The following is an 18789-nucleotide window of genomic DNA, read 5'->3' on the forward strand; positions in this document are numbered from 1 at the left end:
TAGTATTAGCATGGCGCTAGCGTTAGCACTGCGCTAGCTTTAGAGTTAGCCCAGTGGTAACATTAGCATGCCGCTAGTATTAGCGTGGTGCTAGCATTAGCACAGCGGTGCTAGCGTTAGCATTGCAGTGCTGGCGTTAAATTCTGTGTACCGTCTTTGTAAATGTCTCGTTTCAATGTGGGCACTTGCGGCTTTTACGCAGGTGCGTTTTATATATGTACCAAATGGTATTAGGCTTAGTTACAAATGTACCGGGTGAGGCTTATAACCAGGTGCGCTCCATTGGCCGGGAATTACGGTATATTTCGATTTGATTGTAAGTCAAATCCATTTTCCCCATCGAAGTGCATTGAAATGCCATTAATCCATTCCGGCTCTCCCCCAAAAACAACCACAAACGAAAAACAGCGACACGTGAAAACCTAAACATAACAAAAGAGGATTGGACTTCAGCCACGGCCTCCAGCCAAGCGACGTGATTTTACCGATTTTCCGAGAGTCGACCGCAAATAGTGAAATACGAGCGTTTACGCCGCCGCTCGCTTCGCGGCAAGCAGGGTGGACAGTTCTTCAGAAATTGAGGCTTCAAGCTTTTGAACGCTACTTTCCGTCGAAGTTTAATTTCCAAACTAAACACAAAACAAAGTGCGTAACATGACTTTGCCTTAAACTACACACAATGAAAAAATACACAGATGGGCTGTGAAAGTGCATCACTGTCAGTGTTCCAACCCTTTGAGCAAGGCATATTTAAACAGTGTCCTTTGTATGCAGGCAGACAATACCTACAACAATACCGAGAGGCATATATTCTTGATCCTCTGCAAAGAACGGCGGCTTACCGAGGAGCTGCGATCGGCTTTATGTACAGTATATTTGTATATCTGTAGTATACTGCCCCCAGGTGGCCAAGGTGCATCCACCAGATGGAGTTGAAACCAAAACAACGTAATTTATTTACATTCTATTTACTCATTTCTGCTTTTATGAAGTGCAAGTTTGCGGCGCCCTATTTTTCTCATTACAAAACATTACAGACTTATATTGGGGGGGGGGGAGGGGGGGGGGGCGGAACGGGATTTGATTTGAGCCCGGCCAAGGAACAAATTCGCCTCGTATCTCAAGGCGAAAAAGCAAAAGTACAAATCCGTTTCGCGATAAACTTGAGGAAAGATGCACTTTGCGGGCCACACAAATGCCGCGCCGGGCTTGACCCCGCCCCCGGGCCTCGAGTTCGACACCGGCTCCGTTGCGTATCCGACCCAGGCGTAACGCGTCCCTCGTCCCTGTGAGTTCTCTTTCTCCAAAAACGACCGGCGCTGTACACTATGTACATAAAAAGATGAAGCTCCTCGCAAAAAAAAAAAAAAAAATACAAGTATCTCCAGTCAAAACCACCCCCACGCCCCCCCCCCAAAAAAAAAAGTCCCATTTGGAGAGTCGTCGAGTATAAATCTGTACAGTCTCCGCCGAGGGATTAGGCGCGAGCCGATCCATCCGTGCGCGGGGAGCGAAACGCTCGAGAGCGTTCATCGTGACCGCGCTGGAAGTAACTGCCAGGGAAGATGTATTGCTTTGGCGCCGCTCACGGACGCTCTACATTAAAACACGTGGGGCGCTTCATCGGAGGGCTTGATGTCTGTGTGCGATGGCAGGTAGCCTGGCGAGGGACAAGAGAGCACAGAGACAGGAGGAGTTTGATGCTCCCATTTGCATAAGGAGATGAGAAAGTTACTCATTACGATGAGTAACTTTCTCATTAAAATGAGAAACCAGTTAGTTTTATTTCCCCCAAGGGCCCCCTTAGGGGCTCCGTAGTTTTTCGACACTTTCTCATCGTAATGAGTAACTTACTCACGAGTAATTGTCATTACAATGAGTAACTTACTCATTTTTAAGTAACTTACTTACTCATAAGTAAGTTGAGTACTCATTACAATGAGCAACTTACTCATTACAATGACTAACCTACTCATGAATAACTTACTCATTACGATGAGAAAGTTACTCATTACAATGAGTAAGTAAGTTACTTAAAAATGAGTAAGTTACTCATTACAATGAAAAATCATTTTTTCCCCCAATGTCCCTTTAGGGGCTCTGTAGTTTTTCAACACTTTCTCATTGTAATGAGTAACTTACTCAGGGGTAATTGTCATTACAATGAGTAACTTACTCATTACAATGAGAAAGCAGTTAGTTTTTTCCCCCCAATGTCCCCTTTAGGGGCTCTGTAGTTTTTCGACACTTTCTCATTGTAATGAGTAACTTACTCATGAGTAGGTTAGTCACTGTAATGAGTAATTTGCTCATTGTAATGAGTAAGTTACTCATTACAATGAGCAACTTACTCATTACAATGAGAAAGTTACTCATTACAATGAGTAAGTAAGTTACTTAAAAATGAGTAAGTTACTCATTACAATGAGAAATCATTTTCTTCCCCCAATGTCCCTTTAGGGGCTCTGTAGTTTTTCGACACTTTCTCATTGTCATGAGTAACTTACTCATGAGTAAGTCATTGTAATGAGTAAGTTGCTCATTGTAATGAGTAAAATAAATAAGTTACTCGTTACTATGAGAAAGTTATTCATTACAATGAGTAAATAAGTTACTTAAAATTGAGTAACTTACTCATTACAATGAGAAACCATCCCCCCCCCCATGTCCCTTTCGGGGCTCTGTAGTTTTTCGACACTTTCTCATTGTAATGAGTAACTTACTCATGAGTAAGTCATTGTAATGAGTAAGTTGCTCATTGTAATGAGTAAAATAAATAAGTTACTCGTTACTATGAGAAAGTTATTCATTACAATAGTCATTGTAATGAGTAAGTTGAGTACTCATTACAATGAGCAACTTACTCATTACAATGACTAACCTACTCATGAATAACTTACTCATTACGATGAGAAAGTTACTCATTACAATGAGTAAGTAAGTTACTTAAAATTGAGTAACTTACTCATTACAATGAGAAACCATCCCCCCCCCCAATGTCCCTTTCGGGGCTCTGTAGTTTTTCGACACTTTCTCATTGTAATGAGTAACTTACTCATGAGTAATTGTCATTACAATGAGTAACTTACTCATTATAATGAGAAGCCAGTTTTTTTTTTTCAATGTCCCTTTAAGGGCTCCATAAAATGAGCCTGATGTGGCCTGAAAAAAAAACTATAAAACAAGAATGTAAACAATTATAATAATAATCTGGTGTTATAAAGTGTAATTAATGCAAGGAGTGTAGGAGTGGAGCGCTAGATGTGTGCCTTTGAGGGGCGGGGCATAAAGATTGACATAAGCACATAGCTCTCAACATTAAAAAAAAAACATTTCGGAACGGTAAAAGTCGTCAGCTGCGGCACTCGTAAATCAAGGTACCATTGTTTATGGGTCGTTCCGCTCAATCGGCGCCATTTGCGTCCCCAGAAAGGAAGAAAAAAAATATGTAGAAACAGATGAATTAACCATTTTTTTTTAAACTAAGCAGCGTACTGCCATTTCCTCACATTGGCGAGGGACAGACGCTTTTTTTTCTTATTATTATTATTATTATTATTTTTTCTCTTTAGGCACGTGTACGTCTGCGCGCAAACACATTTATCTCGGACGGGTCAACCGTTAAGCCGCGGCAGGTGCGAGTAAATCAACCCCCGGGGGGGCTGAGGATGTCGCTTGATGAAAATGCTTTCACCCTCTCCCTGCGCGCTAATTATTTTATTGGGGCGAATAACTCACGCCGCTCGGCGCTGCGGCACGCCCGGGGGGGGCGCCTCCGCGTTACCTGCCCACGCGCGTGACGGCGGGCGTCGTAAATTACTCACTGCGTAAACGCAGAAGAATACTGGAAGATTCCCGTCGATGGACGTGGATCAGTCGGAGTAGGTTCATTGATTATTTGAAAATTTCATCCATCCTCCATTTTCTTAGCTGCTTGTCCTCACAAGGGTCACGGAATAACATCAGCTGAATACATTTTAACAATTTATCCATCCAAACATCCATTTTCTTTCTTGCTTATCCTCACAAGGGTTGCGGGATAACTTCAGTTAAATGTTAACAATATATCCATCCAGCCATCCATCCAGTCATTTTCTTAGCCGCTTATCCTCACAAGGGTCACGGGATAACTTCAGTTCAATAAATAATTTATCCATCCATCCATCCATCCATTTTCTTAGCTGCTTATCCTCACAAGGGTCACGGAATAACTTCAGTTCAATAAATGTTATCCATCCATCCATTTTTTTAGCTGCTTATCCTTACAAGGGTCGCGGGATAACTTCAGTTAAAGAAATATTATCAATCATCCATCCATTTTCTCAGCTTTTATCCTCACAAGGATTGTGAGATAACTTCAGTTAAATAAATGTTACCAATTGATCCATCCATCCATTTTCTTAGTTGCTTATCCTCACAAGGGTCACGGGATAACCTCAGTTAAATAAACATTATCAATTTATCCATCCATCCATTTTCTTAGCTGCTTATCCTCACAAGGGTCACGGGACAACGTTGGTTAGATCAATGCAATTTCGAGTGCCCAATTAATGTTGGATGTTTGTGGGATGTGGGAGGAAACTGTAGTGCAAGGAGAAAACCCACGTAGGCACGGGGAGAACATGCAAACTCCACGCAGGCGGGGGCCGGGATTGAAACCAGGACCTCAGAACTGTGAGGCCAACGCTTTACCAGTTGAACCAACGTGCCGCTTATCAATTTAATTGTTTGGGTTTTTTTTCCATGCATGTTCTCCCCGCGCCTGCGTGCGTTTTCCCAGTTCAGGGTGTACCCTGCCTCCTCCCGCGACGCTTGTGAGGATAAGCGGCTCAGATAATAGATGTGTGGATGTATTTTAGTCAGGTTATTTATTTTTCCTTTTTGTTCTCAAAATACAATTTTGGACTTTGACTCGAATTCGGCTGTACCTGCACCGCGCGATTGCAATAAAGGCTCCCGATTCTCTTCGGCGCAGCTATCGGCAACTCGCCGCACTAGTAAAAAAAAAAAAAAAATGGCTGTAATATATATCATATTTATTAAATATCAATTTTAAACCGGGAGTGTTTCAAACAAAGGACAGATTGCATATGGATTCTTTCTTATTGGTAATATTGTTAATGTAACACTGTTTTCTCCCTTTTATTTTGAAAGACAAAAGACGGCGCTAAGATCGTCGGTTCCGTCGCCGCGAGAAACACTTGCGGCCCCGCCCGAGTGCCTTCTTTTCTCCTTTTGGTGAACTGAAACGATTTCTTTTTTTTTTTTTTTTTTTAATCAAAACGATTTCGAATCGCGCTTTGAAAATGTCACAAAACGGGGGCGGCGTCGCCTCCAACTTTGCAAGGAACCAACGTCTCCGTCTGTTTATTCAAAGGTTAAGTTATGCGCGCGAGTAATAAAGAAGCGAGGCCATTAAGAGCGAGAGAGACGGACGGGAAGGTGCTTTGTTTCCCGTCATGATCGGATCTCGTCAGCCCGTATTAATCACGTCGCGCGCTCTGACGAAGGCCGGCCGGCCTTCAAGTCTTTTCATTGCCCTTCCTCTCGGCCTCCTTTTTGTACTTTCAGCCGCCGTGTCAAGCGTGGTGAATAGCTGCCTTTTTTGTGTGTGTGTGTGTAATATTACACGGAAAAACACATAAAAAAAAAAATACCTCTGCTCTTTGAATCCGGCTGTACATCGACGGCGTCCAGGGAGGTCATCTTCTCCGCCTCGGGCTTCGCGTCCGCGGTGGAGGTCACCGCGGGAACGACCTCCTGCTCTTTGTCGGGCTGCTCCGCCGTGTACGTGTCGAGGCCCGGGATCTTCCTGGGGGGGTCGTTTTAGAGGGAATTGACTTTGTTTGCAAACAGTCGCGTTTGTGCGGCGTCAGGATGGGCGGTAATTTTGGAATTTGGCGCCCTCGTCAGAATACTTTTACTACATTCTTTTGATGGAGGCATAAAATCTGAACCCAAATTGCATTTTTTTTTTTTTCACCTCACATTTGAAAAATATCACGAGCATTTCGCGCCATCAAATCCCTTCTGAACATAAAATGAAAAATGCAAGTAGTCTTAAGTGCAACGTGCATCACAGCAGAACGTGACTGAAGCGGATCAGCGCGGGGTGGGGGGGGGCGACTCTTTGCCAGCACTCCGCCTGAACCGTTTGAAGTTTTGAGGCTCCGCGTACAACAAACTGAATTGTATTTTTTTGAAAATTGAAATGGAAAAATATGCGGGCGGCACAGTGGATCAGATGGTAAAGCGTTGGCCTCACAGTTCTGAGGACCTGGGTTCAATCCCAGCTGTGTGGAGTTTGCATGTTCTTCCCGTGCCTGCGTGGGGTTTTTGCGGGCACTGCGGTTTCCTCCCACATTCCAAAAACATGCAACATGAATTGGACACTCTAAATTGCCCGTAGGTGTGATTGTACGTGCGGCTGTTTTTCTCCATGTGCCCTGCGATTGGCTGGCGACCAGTTCAGGGTGTGCCCCGCTTCCTGTCAATTGACAGCTGGGATAGGCTCAGGCACTCGCCGTGACCCATGTGAGGATAAGCGGCTAAGAAAATGGATGCATGGATGGATGGAAAAAATATGGGGGCGGCACGGTGGATCAGCTAGAAAGCGTTGGCCTCACATTTCTGAGGACCAGGGTTCAAATCCCGGCCCGGCCTGTTGCAGAGCTTGCATGTTTTCCCTGTGCCTGCGTGGCTTTCCTCCGGGCACTCCGGTTTCCTCCCACATCCCCAAATTATGCAACATTAATTGAACACTCTAAATTGCCCGTAGGTGTGATTGTGAGTGCGTCTGTTTGTCACCATGTGCCCCGCGATTGGCTGGCGACCAGTTCAGGGTGTACCCTGCCTTCTCCCCGTTGGCAGCTGGGATAGGCTCCGGCACTCCCGTGACCCTTGTGAGGATAAGCGGCTCAGAAAATGAATGGAAAAATATGGTGCAATTGTTGAGGAAGATGCAAATTGGCCACAAGGTGCGGGAATCAGGCGAGACTAAGTAGCGTTGATATTTTGAGAAGCTGGTGCCAAAAAATAGAATATTTACAGTGGGATTTTTTTTTTTTTTTACAGTCATAAATTGTGAAAGTACTCCAAACACTTCAAAATTATATAATATATATATAATATTCCTGGTTTAATTAGAATTGGTATCTAAACGCTTCAGCAAGCGAGACCAAGTCGACGCCGAACAATTGATCAATTGATCTTACCATTGTGCGAGAAAATGAGATACTGAAGGCGTCACAGAAAGGCATAGATGAGATGTTGTGAACATCCATCCATCCATTTTCTTAGCTGCTTATCCTCACAAGGGTCTCGGGGAGTGTTGGAGCCTAACGGGCAGGAGGCGGGGTACATGCTGAACTGGTTGCCAGCCAATCGCAGGGCACATTGAGACAAACAGCCGCACTCACAATCACACCAAGGGACAATTCATCCATCCATCCATTATCTTTGCCGCTTATCCTCACGAGGCTCGTGGGGAATGCTGGAGCCTATCCCAGCTGTCAACGGGCAGGTGGCGGGGTACACCCTGAACTGGTCGCCAGCCAATCGCAGGGGACACGGAGAAAACAGTTGCACGTACAATCACACCTACGGGCAATTTAGAGTGTCCAATTCATGTTGCATGTTTTTGGGATGTGGGAGGGAACCGGAGTGCCAGGAGAAAACCCGGAAGGCGCCGCGCCGCCATGTCCTTCAGCGCGTTGTTATCAAATTGCGCAAAAGTTACTGAAATATTGAACCCAAGGTTGGGCGAAGGTCATTCTGAGTTCACCTCCATCGGTTACAGAACATTTTAAACTCATCTTGTAATGTCACCCAAAAAGGCCAACACTCGAACTTTTTTGTGTGAGCAATGTTAAGTCTCCTTTAAAAAAATAATAAGACTTGGGGGGGGGGGGGGATAAAAAAATAAAAATGAAGTTAATGGAGACCTGCCATCAAGTGCACCGCACACTAATGCTTCCCACTAAACATAATGCGTCGTACTCTATTTTTAAGGACGCCGGAGGATTGCTTGAAAGCGGGGTGGGGGTGGGGGTGGGGGGGGGGGGGGGACCGAGGCACTTTGCGTTCCGCTGGGCATCGCACTTGCACTTTCGCATTGTTCACCTCCGTCTTCGATCAATTTTTCATCCGTTCTGCCGCAAACTTTTTCTTTTTTCTTTTCCTCCCTTTTGCACGTTTGTTCCCATTTTCGGGTTGGTATCCTAATAAAAAAAAAAAAAAAATCACAGCGACGGGGCGCCGCATTTCCGTTCGGCCATATTTCCGTACGATTTATGTTTCATGGGCAAATTTCGACAGTGACGAAAGGACATCTCCCCCAGGAATGGGCGCGGCGGCGGGTGCAGGCTATTTACTGTACATCCCAGAAATGCATAATCCGCGTTGTCTCAGGACTTATCTCGTCACCCTTCGCCGCCTCACCTTGGGCGGCCGTGTTTAGCATTTCCGAAAGGTCGAGCCTCACGTTGTCACGCAGATGAATATTGATAACTGCGGGGCTCTGACACCCATTTGGCACCTGGGGTTGGGGGGGGGGGGGGGGGGAAGAATTGATTAGGCTGTCATTGGCCGTAATACTGTGCAGATTGAGACAGAGGGGAATTGTCTTATTCCTGCAGCTATTATTGCGTCGCCGGCGTCCATAACTCACAGATATGTGGCGGCGAGATACTTGTGGGGAAGTTTCGAGGGAGTTCAGCGGTGAGGTGCTTGCTGGTGGGTGATGGGACGAATTTAAATGAGGCAATTATGACAAAATGTGAGTGCACACACGTGCATATCTTTCAGAAAGAACCTTGCAAAAAGATTTTTTTCCCCCATTTTCCACGTCCTCTATACAGTATAGAGTATGCAGTGAGGACGTTCGATCAAGTCCAAAATTTTTTTTTTTTATCTATATCTATTTTATTTATATCTATATCTACATCTATCTATCTATATATATATATATATATATATATATATATATATATATATAATATCACTCATTGAATAATAGACAATACCCACATTTAATTGGCTGTACATAAAGTGAGTAGAAGTTTGAATTACAGGTTTGAATCATTCCATTTTCCCCATTAAGACGAATTGAAATGCCATTAATCCATTTCAGGCCCCTTGGAAAAAAAAAAGTTTCATTTTTAATGAAGAAAATGATACGGAGCCCCTAAAAGGACAATGAAAAAAAAACCTAACTGGTTTCTCATTGTCATGAGTAAGTTACTCACAACAATGAGAAACCAGTTAGTTGGGGTTTTTTCCCCAATGTCTCTTTAGGGGCTCCGTGGTTTTTCGACACTATTTCATTGTAATGAGTAACTTACTCATGAGTAAATTTGTCATTGTAATGAGTATGTTGCGCATTGTAATGAGTAAGTTCCTCATTACAATGAGTAAATTCCTCATTACAATGAGTAAGTTCCTCATTACAATGAGAAACCAGTTTTTTCCCCAATGTCCCCTTTAGGGGTTCCGTAGTTTTTCGACACTTTCTCATTGTGATGAGTATCCTATGAGTAAGTCAGTCATTCTAATGAGTACGTTGCTTATTGTAATGAGTAAGTTACTCATTACAATGAGTAACTTATTCATTACAATGAGAAACCATTCCCCCCCCCCCCAATGTCCCTTTAGGGGCTCCGTAGTTTTTTGACACTATTTCATTGTAATGAGTAACTTACTCATGAGTAAGTTTATCATTGTAATGAGTATGTTGCGCATTGTAATGAGTAGGTTCCTCATTACAATGAGAAAGTTCCTCATTACGATGAGAAAGTTCCTCATTACGATGAGAAAGTTACTCATTACGATGAGAAAGTTACTCATTACAATGAGAAAGTTACTCATTACAATGAGAAATCAATGAGAAAGCAGTTAGTTTTTTCCCCAATGTCCTCTTTAGGGGTTCCGTAGTTTTTCGACACTTTCTCATTGTGATGAGTAACTTACTTATGAGTAAATTAGTCATTCTAATGAGTAAGTTGCTTATTGTAATGAGTAACTTACTCATGAGTAATTGTCATTACAATGAGTTAAATTACTCATTATAATGAGAAACTACTTTTTTTTTCCAATGTGGCCTGAAAAAAATATATAAAACAAGAATGTAAACAATAATAATAATAATCTTGTTATATAAAGTGTAATTAATGCAAGGAGTGTAGGAGTGGAGCGCTAGATGTGTGCCTTTGAGGGGCGGGGCATAAAGATTGACATAAGCACATAGCTCTCAACATTAAAAAAAAAACCAATTCGGAATGGTAAAATTCATCAGCCGGGGCACTCGTAAATCAAGGTACCATTGTTTACGGGTCGTTCCGCTCAATCGGCGCCATTTGCGTCCCCAGAAAGAAAAAAAAAATGTAGAAACAGATGAATTTTTTTTTAAATTAAGCAGTGTACTGCAAATTGAAAACTGAACACATTTCATGAATACAATTTCAAAGATTACTACATGCTAGCAGCACCTTGAAAACTCAATAAATAGCATTTGTTGCCTCGAATTTTTAATTTAGAATTATCGGATACACTATACAGTATAAAATATAACAAAAAAAACAAAAGGGATTTTTTTTGCATATTTTCAAAACTTTTCCTTTAAGTTTATTATACTTAAAAAGCATTTTTTTAAAAAAATAGTTTATCTCCACTTGAGTTGTGTCCCTAGGTTTTCACTGTACTCTTATGCTCACAAAATTGGAAAAAAATATTCATGTGGTCTACCGGAAGTTACATCACTCATAAAGGAAATACATAAAAATGTAAGATTACTGTGTATGATCATTTTGAGTTGGGGAAAAAAAAAGGTTTCTAACAAGCAACTGGCACCGTTTTTTTTTTGTTGTTTTTTTTTTCAATCGAACATTTTTGTGCAGATGCACTGTCGTGTTTTATCGTGTTGTTTGTCGTGCATATTTTGTACCTTTTGAATTTAAATATGGCAAAGACGACCAGGCCCATCAGAGCCACCGACACGAGCATGATGACTGCGGTGCTGCTGTGGCTGCTTTCGCTGCCGTCCACCAGAGGAGCTTCGAAGGATCAGACGAGAAAGAGCCAAAATGCAATTCATAACAAAAACGCAGACGGATAAAAACATATTGCCTTTTTTTTTTTTTTTTTTTTTTGCGATCACCTGAATTGAACCCGTCACCCCCCCCCCCCCCCCGAGGTGCGCATGTGGACTCACCTGGCGACAGCCTACTGGCGTAGACGTTCACCTGCACTCCCGCCTTGAGTGTGAACTGGACCAGGTCCTGGTTCAGAGCACTTAACAGCACCTGAGAGAGCTGTGAGAACGGAGGGAAGGAGGAAAAAGGAGGGAAGGAGGGAGGGAGGAGTGGCAAATGGTTAGCGGCAACGGCCCCACCGCCGCCGCAATCAATATTTCAGCCAGAGTCATTTTCCTTGAGCCGCTTGAATTATGAATTCTTCTTTCTCCTTCTAAAGAGGAGCAAATGTGGCACAGCTAGCAGCCGGCACGCCTTTGATGCTGATGGAAGTCCTGTCAGGTAAAGGCCGTTTTGCTTTGGTGGGTCCGTGGCATTTCAAAATAAATATGTATTTGTTTTGTCTTCCGACGTGACAGATGGACGCTCTCTCTTTTAAAACGCAATCATTTAAATGTTCGGCGAGCGAGTCAAATACAAAACAACTTAAATTGCCGTCATTTCCGGCCTATAAGCCGCGACTTTTTTCCCCCTTTCAACCCTGCGGTTTATGCGCTGATGCGGCTAATCTGTGCATTTTTACAATGGAAAAGGTAAGCGTGAGACCGGTGGAATATATGTGCCGAGGAAGTGACTTTTACCGGTCTGGCCCTGTTAGCGCTGCGCTAGCCTGTTACTACTGTGTCTTAGTGATTTTTACTGGTATGTTTTTTTTTTTTTTAACCGGCCCCGTTAGTGCGGCGCTAGCGTTAGCGTGGCAGCGCGAGCGTCAGCATTAGCGCGGTGACGCGAGCGTTAAACTCTGTGCGCCGTCTTTGTAAATATCTCGTGTTTCAATGTGGGCACTTGCGGCTTTTACACAGCTGCGGCGTATGTATGTACCAAATGGTATTTCCTTTACAAATGTACTCTGGTGAGGCTTGTAACCAGGTGCGCTCGGTAGGCCGGGAATGACGCCACATTTATTCCATGAAAAAATAAAATGGAACGACATATTTATTATTATTTGTCGACATATTTGTTTTCACATTACTGAAGAAAATTTGTTTCCAAAACTATTCCAGGTGGTACAGTGGGATCAGCTGGTAAAGCGTTGGCCTCACAGTTCTGAGGACCCGGGTTCAATCCCGGCCCCGCCTGTGTGGAGTTTGCATGTTCTCCCCGTGCCCGGTTTTCTCCGGGCATTCCGGTTTCCTCCCACATCCCCAAAAACATGCAAGATTAATTGATCACTCTAAATTGCCCGTAGGTGTGATTGTGAGTGCGGGTGTTTGTCTCCATGTGCCCTGCGATTGGCTGGCAACCAGTTCAGCGTGTACCCCGCCACCTGGCCATTGACAGCTTGGATAGGCTCCAGCACTCCCCAGGACCCTCGTGAGGATAAGCGGCAAAGAAAATGGATGGATGGATGGATAAATTGCCCCTAGGTGTGATTGTGACTGCAGCTGTTTGTCTCGATGTGCCCTGTGATTGGCTGGCAACCAGTTCATCATGTACACCGACCGCTGCCCGTTGACAGCTTGGACAGGCTCCAGCACTTCTCACGACCCTCATGAGGATAACCGGCAAAGAAAATGGATGGATGGTTAAATTGCCCCTAGGTGTGATTGTGACTGCAGCTGTTGGACTCGATGTGCCCTGTGATTGGCTGGCAACCAGTTCAGCATGTAACCCCGCCCGCTGCCCGTTGACAGCTTGGACAGGCTCCAGCACTCCTCACGACCCTCATGAGGATAAGCGGCAAAGCAAATGGACGGATGGATAAATTGCCCATAGGTGTGATTGTGAGTGCAGCTGTTGTCCGTCTCTGTGTGCCCTGCGATCGGCTGGCAACCCAGTTCAGGGTGTACCCCGGCTCCTGCCTGTTGACAGCTGGGATACGCTCCAGCACTACCTGTCACCCTCGTGAGGATAAGCGGCAAAAGAAAAGGGATGGACGAATGCAAACTCTTCCAGACGATGTACCACTGAAGGCCCGGGTAGCAAAACACGCGAGGCTGCCGCTGCTCCGAACAGGCCGCAAGTAGCCTCCGCGAGCCCATCCGACTCGTCAGCTCATGCCTCGATAAATCCATCTCACGCCATCTAAAATCTTTCCGCTGGTTAAAATTAGAGCGCTCCACGCAGTATGAATAATTACTTTTTGTTCTAGTGGCGTATCAGGGTCAGTAAATCTATTCCACATTTTAATAAGCCTGCTGCACACATGCACATTAAACATGATTGTGTGTCTCTGTGAATTAAAGATTTATGACCCTATTGTCCGGGTACTTCTGCCAGGTAATCAGACGGCCTTTAGATAAATACATCACTTGAATTCCCAATCCGGGCCTCCTGCCCCAGTTTGTCTCCTCGTTTACTGCCAATTATACGATGCATCAATGTAATTAAATACCTATTAACTTTTGCGAAGGCTGAGCGCGAGCCCGAAGAGTCGTGTTTACTCGGGCCGCGCCGAGGTCTAACCCCGAAATAATTGTTGGTCTTGCTATTTTATTGATCGTCTTTGCAACAGAGGACATCTGTGGAAGATTAAAATGAGCTTTTTTTATTTTTTTATTTTTTTTTGAAACTATCCATTCATCCGTTTTCCGTGGAGATTGTCCTCAAAGGGGGTCACGGGCGATCTGGAGCCTATTCCAACTGGGCAGGGGCTTGTTGCCAGCCAATCGCAGGCCACCTGTAGACAAACAACCAATCGCACCGAAGGACAAACAAAGAGTCTGAAATGAACCGGACGTGGATGTTTTGGGAGCGTGCAAAAAAGGCACAGGACTCCACACGGGATTCAAACCCACAGCCTGTGACCTGTGAGGCCACAGAGTAAAACATCCATCCGTCCATTTTCTGAGCTGCTTATCCTCACAAGGGTTGCGGGAGAGCCGAAGTCTGTCGCAGCTATTATCAGGCAGAAGGTGGGGTACACCCTGAACTGGTTGCCAGCCAATCCCAGGGCACATAAATACGGACAACAGTCGCACTCACAATCACACCTAGGGGCAATTTAGAGTCCCCATCCATCCATCCATTTTCTTTGCCACTTATCCTCACGAGGGTCGCGGGAAGTGCTGGAGCCGATCCCAGCTGTCAACGGGCAGGAAGCGGGGTACACCCTGAACTGGTTATTGCAGGGCACATCGAGACGGACTCACAATCACACCTAGGGGCAATTTCCAGTCTCCAATAATCACAATTTAGTAAATTAATGCATGTTTTTGGGGATGTGGGAGGAAACCGGAGTGGCCTGAGAAAACCCACACAGGCACAGAGAGAACATACATACTTCACAAAGACGGGGATTTGAACCCTGGACGTCTGAACTGTGAGGCCAACGTTCTAACCAGTTGCACCACCGTGCCACAACAGTGTGAACAATAAATGAGAAATCATTCATCCATCAATCCATCCATCCATTTTCTTTGCCACTTATCCTCACGAGGGTCACGGGTAGTGCTGGAGCCTGTCCCAGCTGTCAACGGGCAGGAGGAGGCGGGGTACACCCTGAACTGGTCGCCAGCCAATCGCAGGCCACATGGAGACGGACAACCACACTCACAATCAAACCTCGGGGCAATTTAGAGCTTCAAATTTATGTTGCATGTTTTTGGGATGTGGGAGAAAACCGGAGTGCCCACCCGGAGAAAAGCCACGCAGGGACAAGGAGAACATGCAAACCCGACACAGACGGCGCCGGGATTTGAACGCCGGACCTCTCCACTGTGAGGCCAACGTTCTAACCAGTTGCACCACAGTGTGAACAATCAATGAGAAATCATCCATCCATTTTCTTCGCCGCTTATCCTCACGAGGGTCACGGGAGCCTATCCCCGCTTTCAACGGGCCAGCTGAAAATCGTTTGGAAATCATTTTGGAATTATCTTTTGCCTGTGAAACCTCCATTTAAAGTTAGAGGTGTAGCCACACACATACACAAAATAAAAACTAGACAGCTGTGACAAACTAGCAACTGTGACACACAAAAAAGATCCAAATTCAATCAATTATGAATGGCGTTATCATCATCATGATTACGCATTTTCGGTAGCATTTATTCGGGGTGGCGAGTGAGCGTTAGCCTATCCCAGCTGGCTTTCGAGGCGGACGTGCTGACCGCCATCACTCTGCGCTCCCCTGTCGGTATTGTTGTTATGTCAAATTACAATTTTAAAGTGACAAAAAAGTACCAAGCGCGTAATCGTGTACCCAAGAGTACACGCTGCTGTGCAGTCGTGTTGGGATGCACGCGTGGCTTGTCCACATATGCGGCACGACACTGCTCTCTAGTGTTGAGCTGCAGCGTTACACACAAATGAACAATCCAGCATCGCATCCCGACGCTAATCAAGTACAACTGCTCCTGAAACGTCTACGCTGTCAATTGAAAACATTTTTCAAGTTTTGGGAAGATTACTTGGGGAATGTAGTTGGTTACAATCGCAAGTTATCCCGTAGAAAATGTTATAATAGTGTAATTACTAAGTCATTTGTAGTGGTTACTAAAGTACAAAGTAATAACTAATTACGTGTTGATTATTTATTTATTTTTTCTGCATGAAGGCATCAACAGGACCCTAGTATGTCTTCTTGCTCTTAAAAAAAAAAAAAAGTTGATTTTATGACAAATATGCACAATTTAGACAATACTGCTTAAAAACCGATAAAGGAATGGTCCCCAAAATGTCAAAAATTATGAAGATAAAATTGTTAAAAACATTTTGAAAAAAAGTTCAATGTTCTCTGTTCAGTCTGCAACTCAACCTTTTCTAAATCTCATCTGAAGTAATAGACTGCACCACAAGGTGGCGCTTTGAGGTCATCCTTGTAAAAAAAAAAAAAAGTCACATGACCGTAGAGAGCCAATCAAAAAGCTCGGCTTTAGGAGTAAGTGATGTGGAAAATATAGTGGTCTTTTTGAAACTATTCTTCAAATGTAAAACAAAAATAAAATGTAATTATGTAAATGTCTAAAACAAATTTTAATTCCACTTCAAGTCACATGACCGTAGAGAGCCAATCAAAAAGCTCGGCTTTAGGAGTAAGTGATGTGGAAAATATAGTGGTCTTTTTGAAACTATTCTTCAAATGTAAAACAAAAATAAAATGTAATTATGTAAATGTCTAAAACAAATTTTAATTCCACTTCAGTTTCTCTCAGCAAGCAATGAATTCAATTTTGGAACAAAATTATGTCATCTTGTCACATGCAATTATTTACTTTCAGCACCACAGATTGAACAAACGGAATGAAATGTATTGAACGGGCTCTTAGCAATGATTTTTTAAAAAAAAAAGGAAAAATTAATATCAATCAGAGTACTTATATACCTTTGTTTGCTAGTTTGCTTAATGCAGCCAATGAAGCACATTGTTGGCGGAAAGCAATGCAGATAATTTCTGTGTTCAGAATCAAAAACTCACAGGGAATTATTTATAAAAATACTAAAAATAAATAAAAATAACAGCTTCTACACCTCCACACTGAGTTTTCCAAGAGTAGAAGACGAGTGCACGGTAATAAAAACACCACGAACGGAGAAGCGTGGGGAATGCAAAACGCCCGAGCCGACGACGGTGCGAGAAAAGCCGCCGCTTGATTTTTCTCACCTCTTAAAACAGATTTTGGCGTCCCGAGAGGTCGCCCGACTGATGAAAAAAATGGAAAAAATAAACAGGTAGGAAAATGAGATCACGTCAGCGTGGCATATGGAGTTGAAGTAATGCCGCGCGCGTTTGGGCTTTTTAAATGTAATGACGTGCAAAGTGTTGTTTAATGGATGGAGTCATTTGGGTCCACCTGCTGGAACTTTAACTGCAAACTTGATCACGTATGCATTAAGCGGCCCTTGGACAATTTCAACTTTTATGAGCAAAATGGATACATTTACACACACACACGTACGTGTTTTAATTTAATGTATACAAGATGATCTATTTTATGGATTACAATTACTACCTATTACTACTACTTAAAATATGAATTAATATATAAACATTATGATTATTATTAGATTGTAGCTTATTGGATTTAGTTAAGGATAGGTTGACCCAAATGTAGTTGGCGCTTATTCGAACAAGGTTTTACAATTTACATAAAATACATATCTTTATACAGTAAATGATTTAAAAAAATTGAAATACCTATACTCTATTTTAATTGAAAAAGTCCATTAAAATATACAAAGTATGAAAACTGTTTATCGTATCATATATATACAATTCTGTCGTTATAAAAATATATAATTCATCAAATAAAAATATACTTACATGTCAACAAAACAAGACTATTTAAAAATATACCTTTATTATTTATTATAGAGTAAAAATAAAATATTAATATCAATCTATCCATTTTCTTTGACGCTTATCCTCATGAGGGTCGCGTGGAGTGCCGGAGCCTATCCCAGCTATCAAGGGGCAGAAGACGGGGTACACCCTGAACTGGTTGCCAGCCAAACGCAGGGCACATGGAGACAAACAACCGCATTCACGATCACACCTATGGGCAATTTAGAGTGTCCAATTAATGTTGCACGTTTTTGGGATGTGGGAGTAAACCGAAGTGCCTGGGAGAAAACCCACACAGGCACAGGGGGGAACATGCAAACTCCACACAGGAGGGGCTGGGATTGAACCCGGGTCCTCAGAACTTTGAGGCCAATGCTTTACCAGCTGATGCCACCGTGCCGCAAAAATATTAATATTAAAGCTTAGTTAATTAGAATATATGAAACATTATCATATATTACCAATCAAGGTATTTGTGTAAAACAGTACGTTAGATTCTGTAATACAATTTGAAGTAGTCTAACGGGACAAGAAAATGACTAGAAAACAAAAATAGAAAGAAATTATTTTTCTACGTGCACTGTGATTGGCTGGGAAACAGTTCAGGGGGTACCCTGCATCCTTCCCGTTGACAGCCGGGATAGGCTCCGCCATTCCCCGCGACCCTTGTGAGACTAAGCGGCAAAAAAAAAAATGGATAGATGGATGGAAACTCATTTTATCCTTCCATATATTGTAGTTCTAAAGGCCTGGCGCGGGTCCCCCGAAGAGCCCGATACCTGTTGTAGGTGTTGGCGCTTTCCCCCCGCGGCGCCTCCCCCGTGCCGCTTCTCGGGAAGAATGAAGATCTCGGCCGTGGTCGGCAGACCGGCAAGCACGGTGACCACCAGCTGATCCTCGCTGATCCCGGTGACCTTTAGTCAAACGACAACAATCCCGATAAATCCATCCAAATGTGACAATCATAGAAAAATGTCTGCTGGCTTTGTGCTTCAAGTATCATTTGCTCAAGTTGCATTCACTGCCGAGTCCGAAACCACAAATCAATGCCAACGGTAGGGAATTAAAAAAAAAAAAAAAAAAAAAAAAAAACGCAGCTTTTAGTGCACGTACACCGTCTGCTGTCAGAGTATTCCACGGTCTGACACGACAGAAGGTCAAAGTGAATGTTTTATACACGCGGATATATTTAGAGCTCGCGATCCGGGTCTTTTACATAACCGGCTGCCTTTTGTACAAGCAATATTGAAGGTTCCGTTGCCCTCTTGACAAACGGTCAGCGATGTCGAGAGCCGTGACACGGATTAACTGCCCCCTT

At 43.5% G+C, this 18789-nt stretch overlaps 1 protein-coding gene across 8 annotated transcripts in view; it reads right to left on the reverse strand.

The window, feature by feature from the left end:
- Positions 1–215: 215 nt before the first annotated feature.
- LOC133510032 (VPS10 domain-containing receptor SorCS1-like) overlaps positions 216–18789 on the reverse strand; it is a 139904-nt gene continuing 121330 nt past the window's right edge. For all 8 annotated transcript variants that reach the window (XM_061837691.1, XM_061837693.1, XM_061837692.1 and 5 more), the window contains 5 exons: positions 18251–18385; positions 11207–11306; positions 10940–11048; positions 5658–5812; positions 216–1660 (listed from right to left, as the gene is read on the reverse strand). In XM_061837691.1, coding sequence (XP_061693675.1) covers positions 1602–1660; positions 5658–5812; positions 10940–11048; positions 11207–11306; positions 18251–18385 — 558 coding nt within the window. In that variant the 3' untranslated portion in view covers positions 216–1601. The remainder of the gene's footprint in view (positions 1661–5657; positions 5813–10939; positions 11049–11206; positions 11307–18250; positions 18386–18789) is intronic.

The sequence above is a fragment of the Syngnathoides biaculeatus genome, chromosome 12, assembly GCF_019802595.1.
Source record: "Syngnathoides biaculeatus isolate LvHL_M chromosome 12, ASM1980259v1, whole genome shotgun sequence".
NCBI classification, from domain to species: domain Eukaryota; kingdom Metazoa; phylum Chordata; class Actinopteri; order Syngnathiformes; family Syngnathidae; genus Syngnathoides; species Syngnathoides biaculeatus.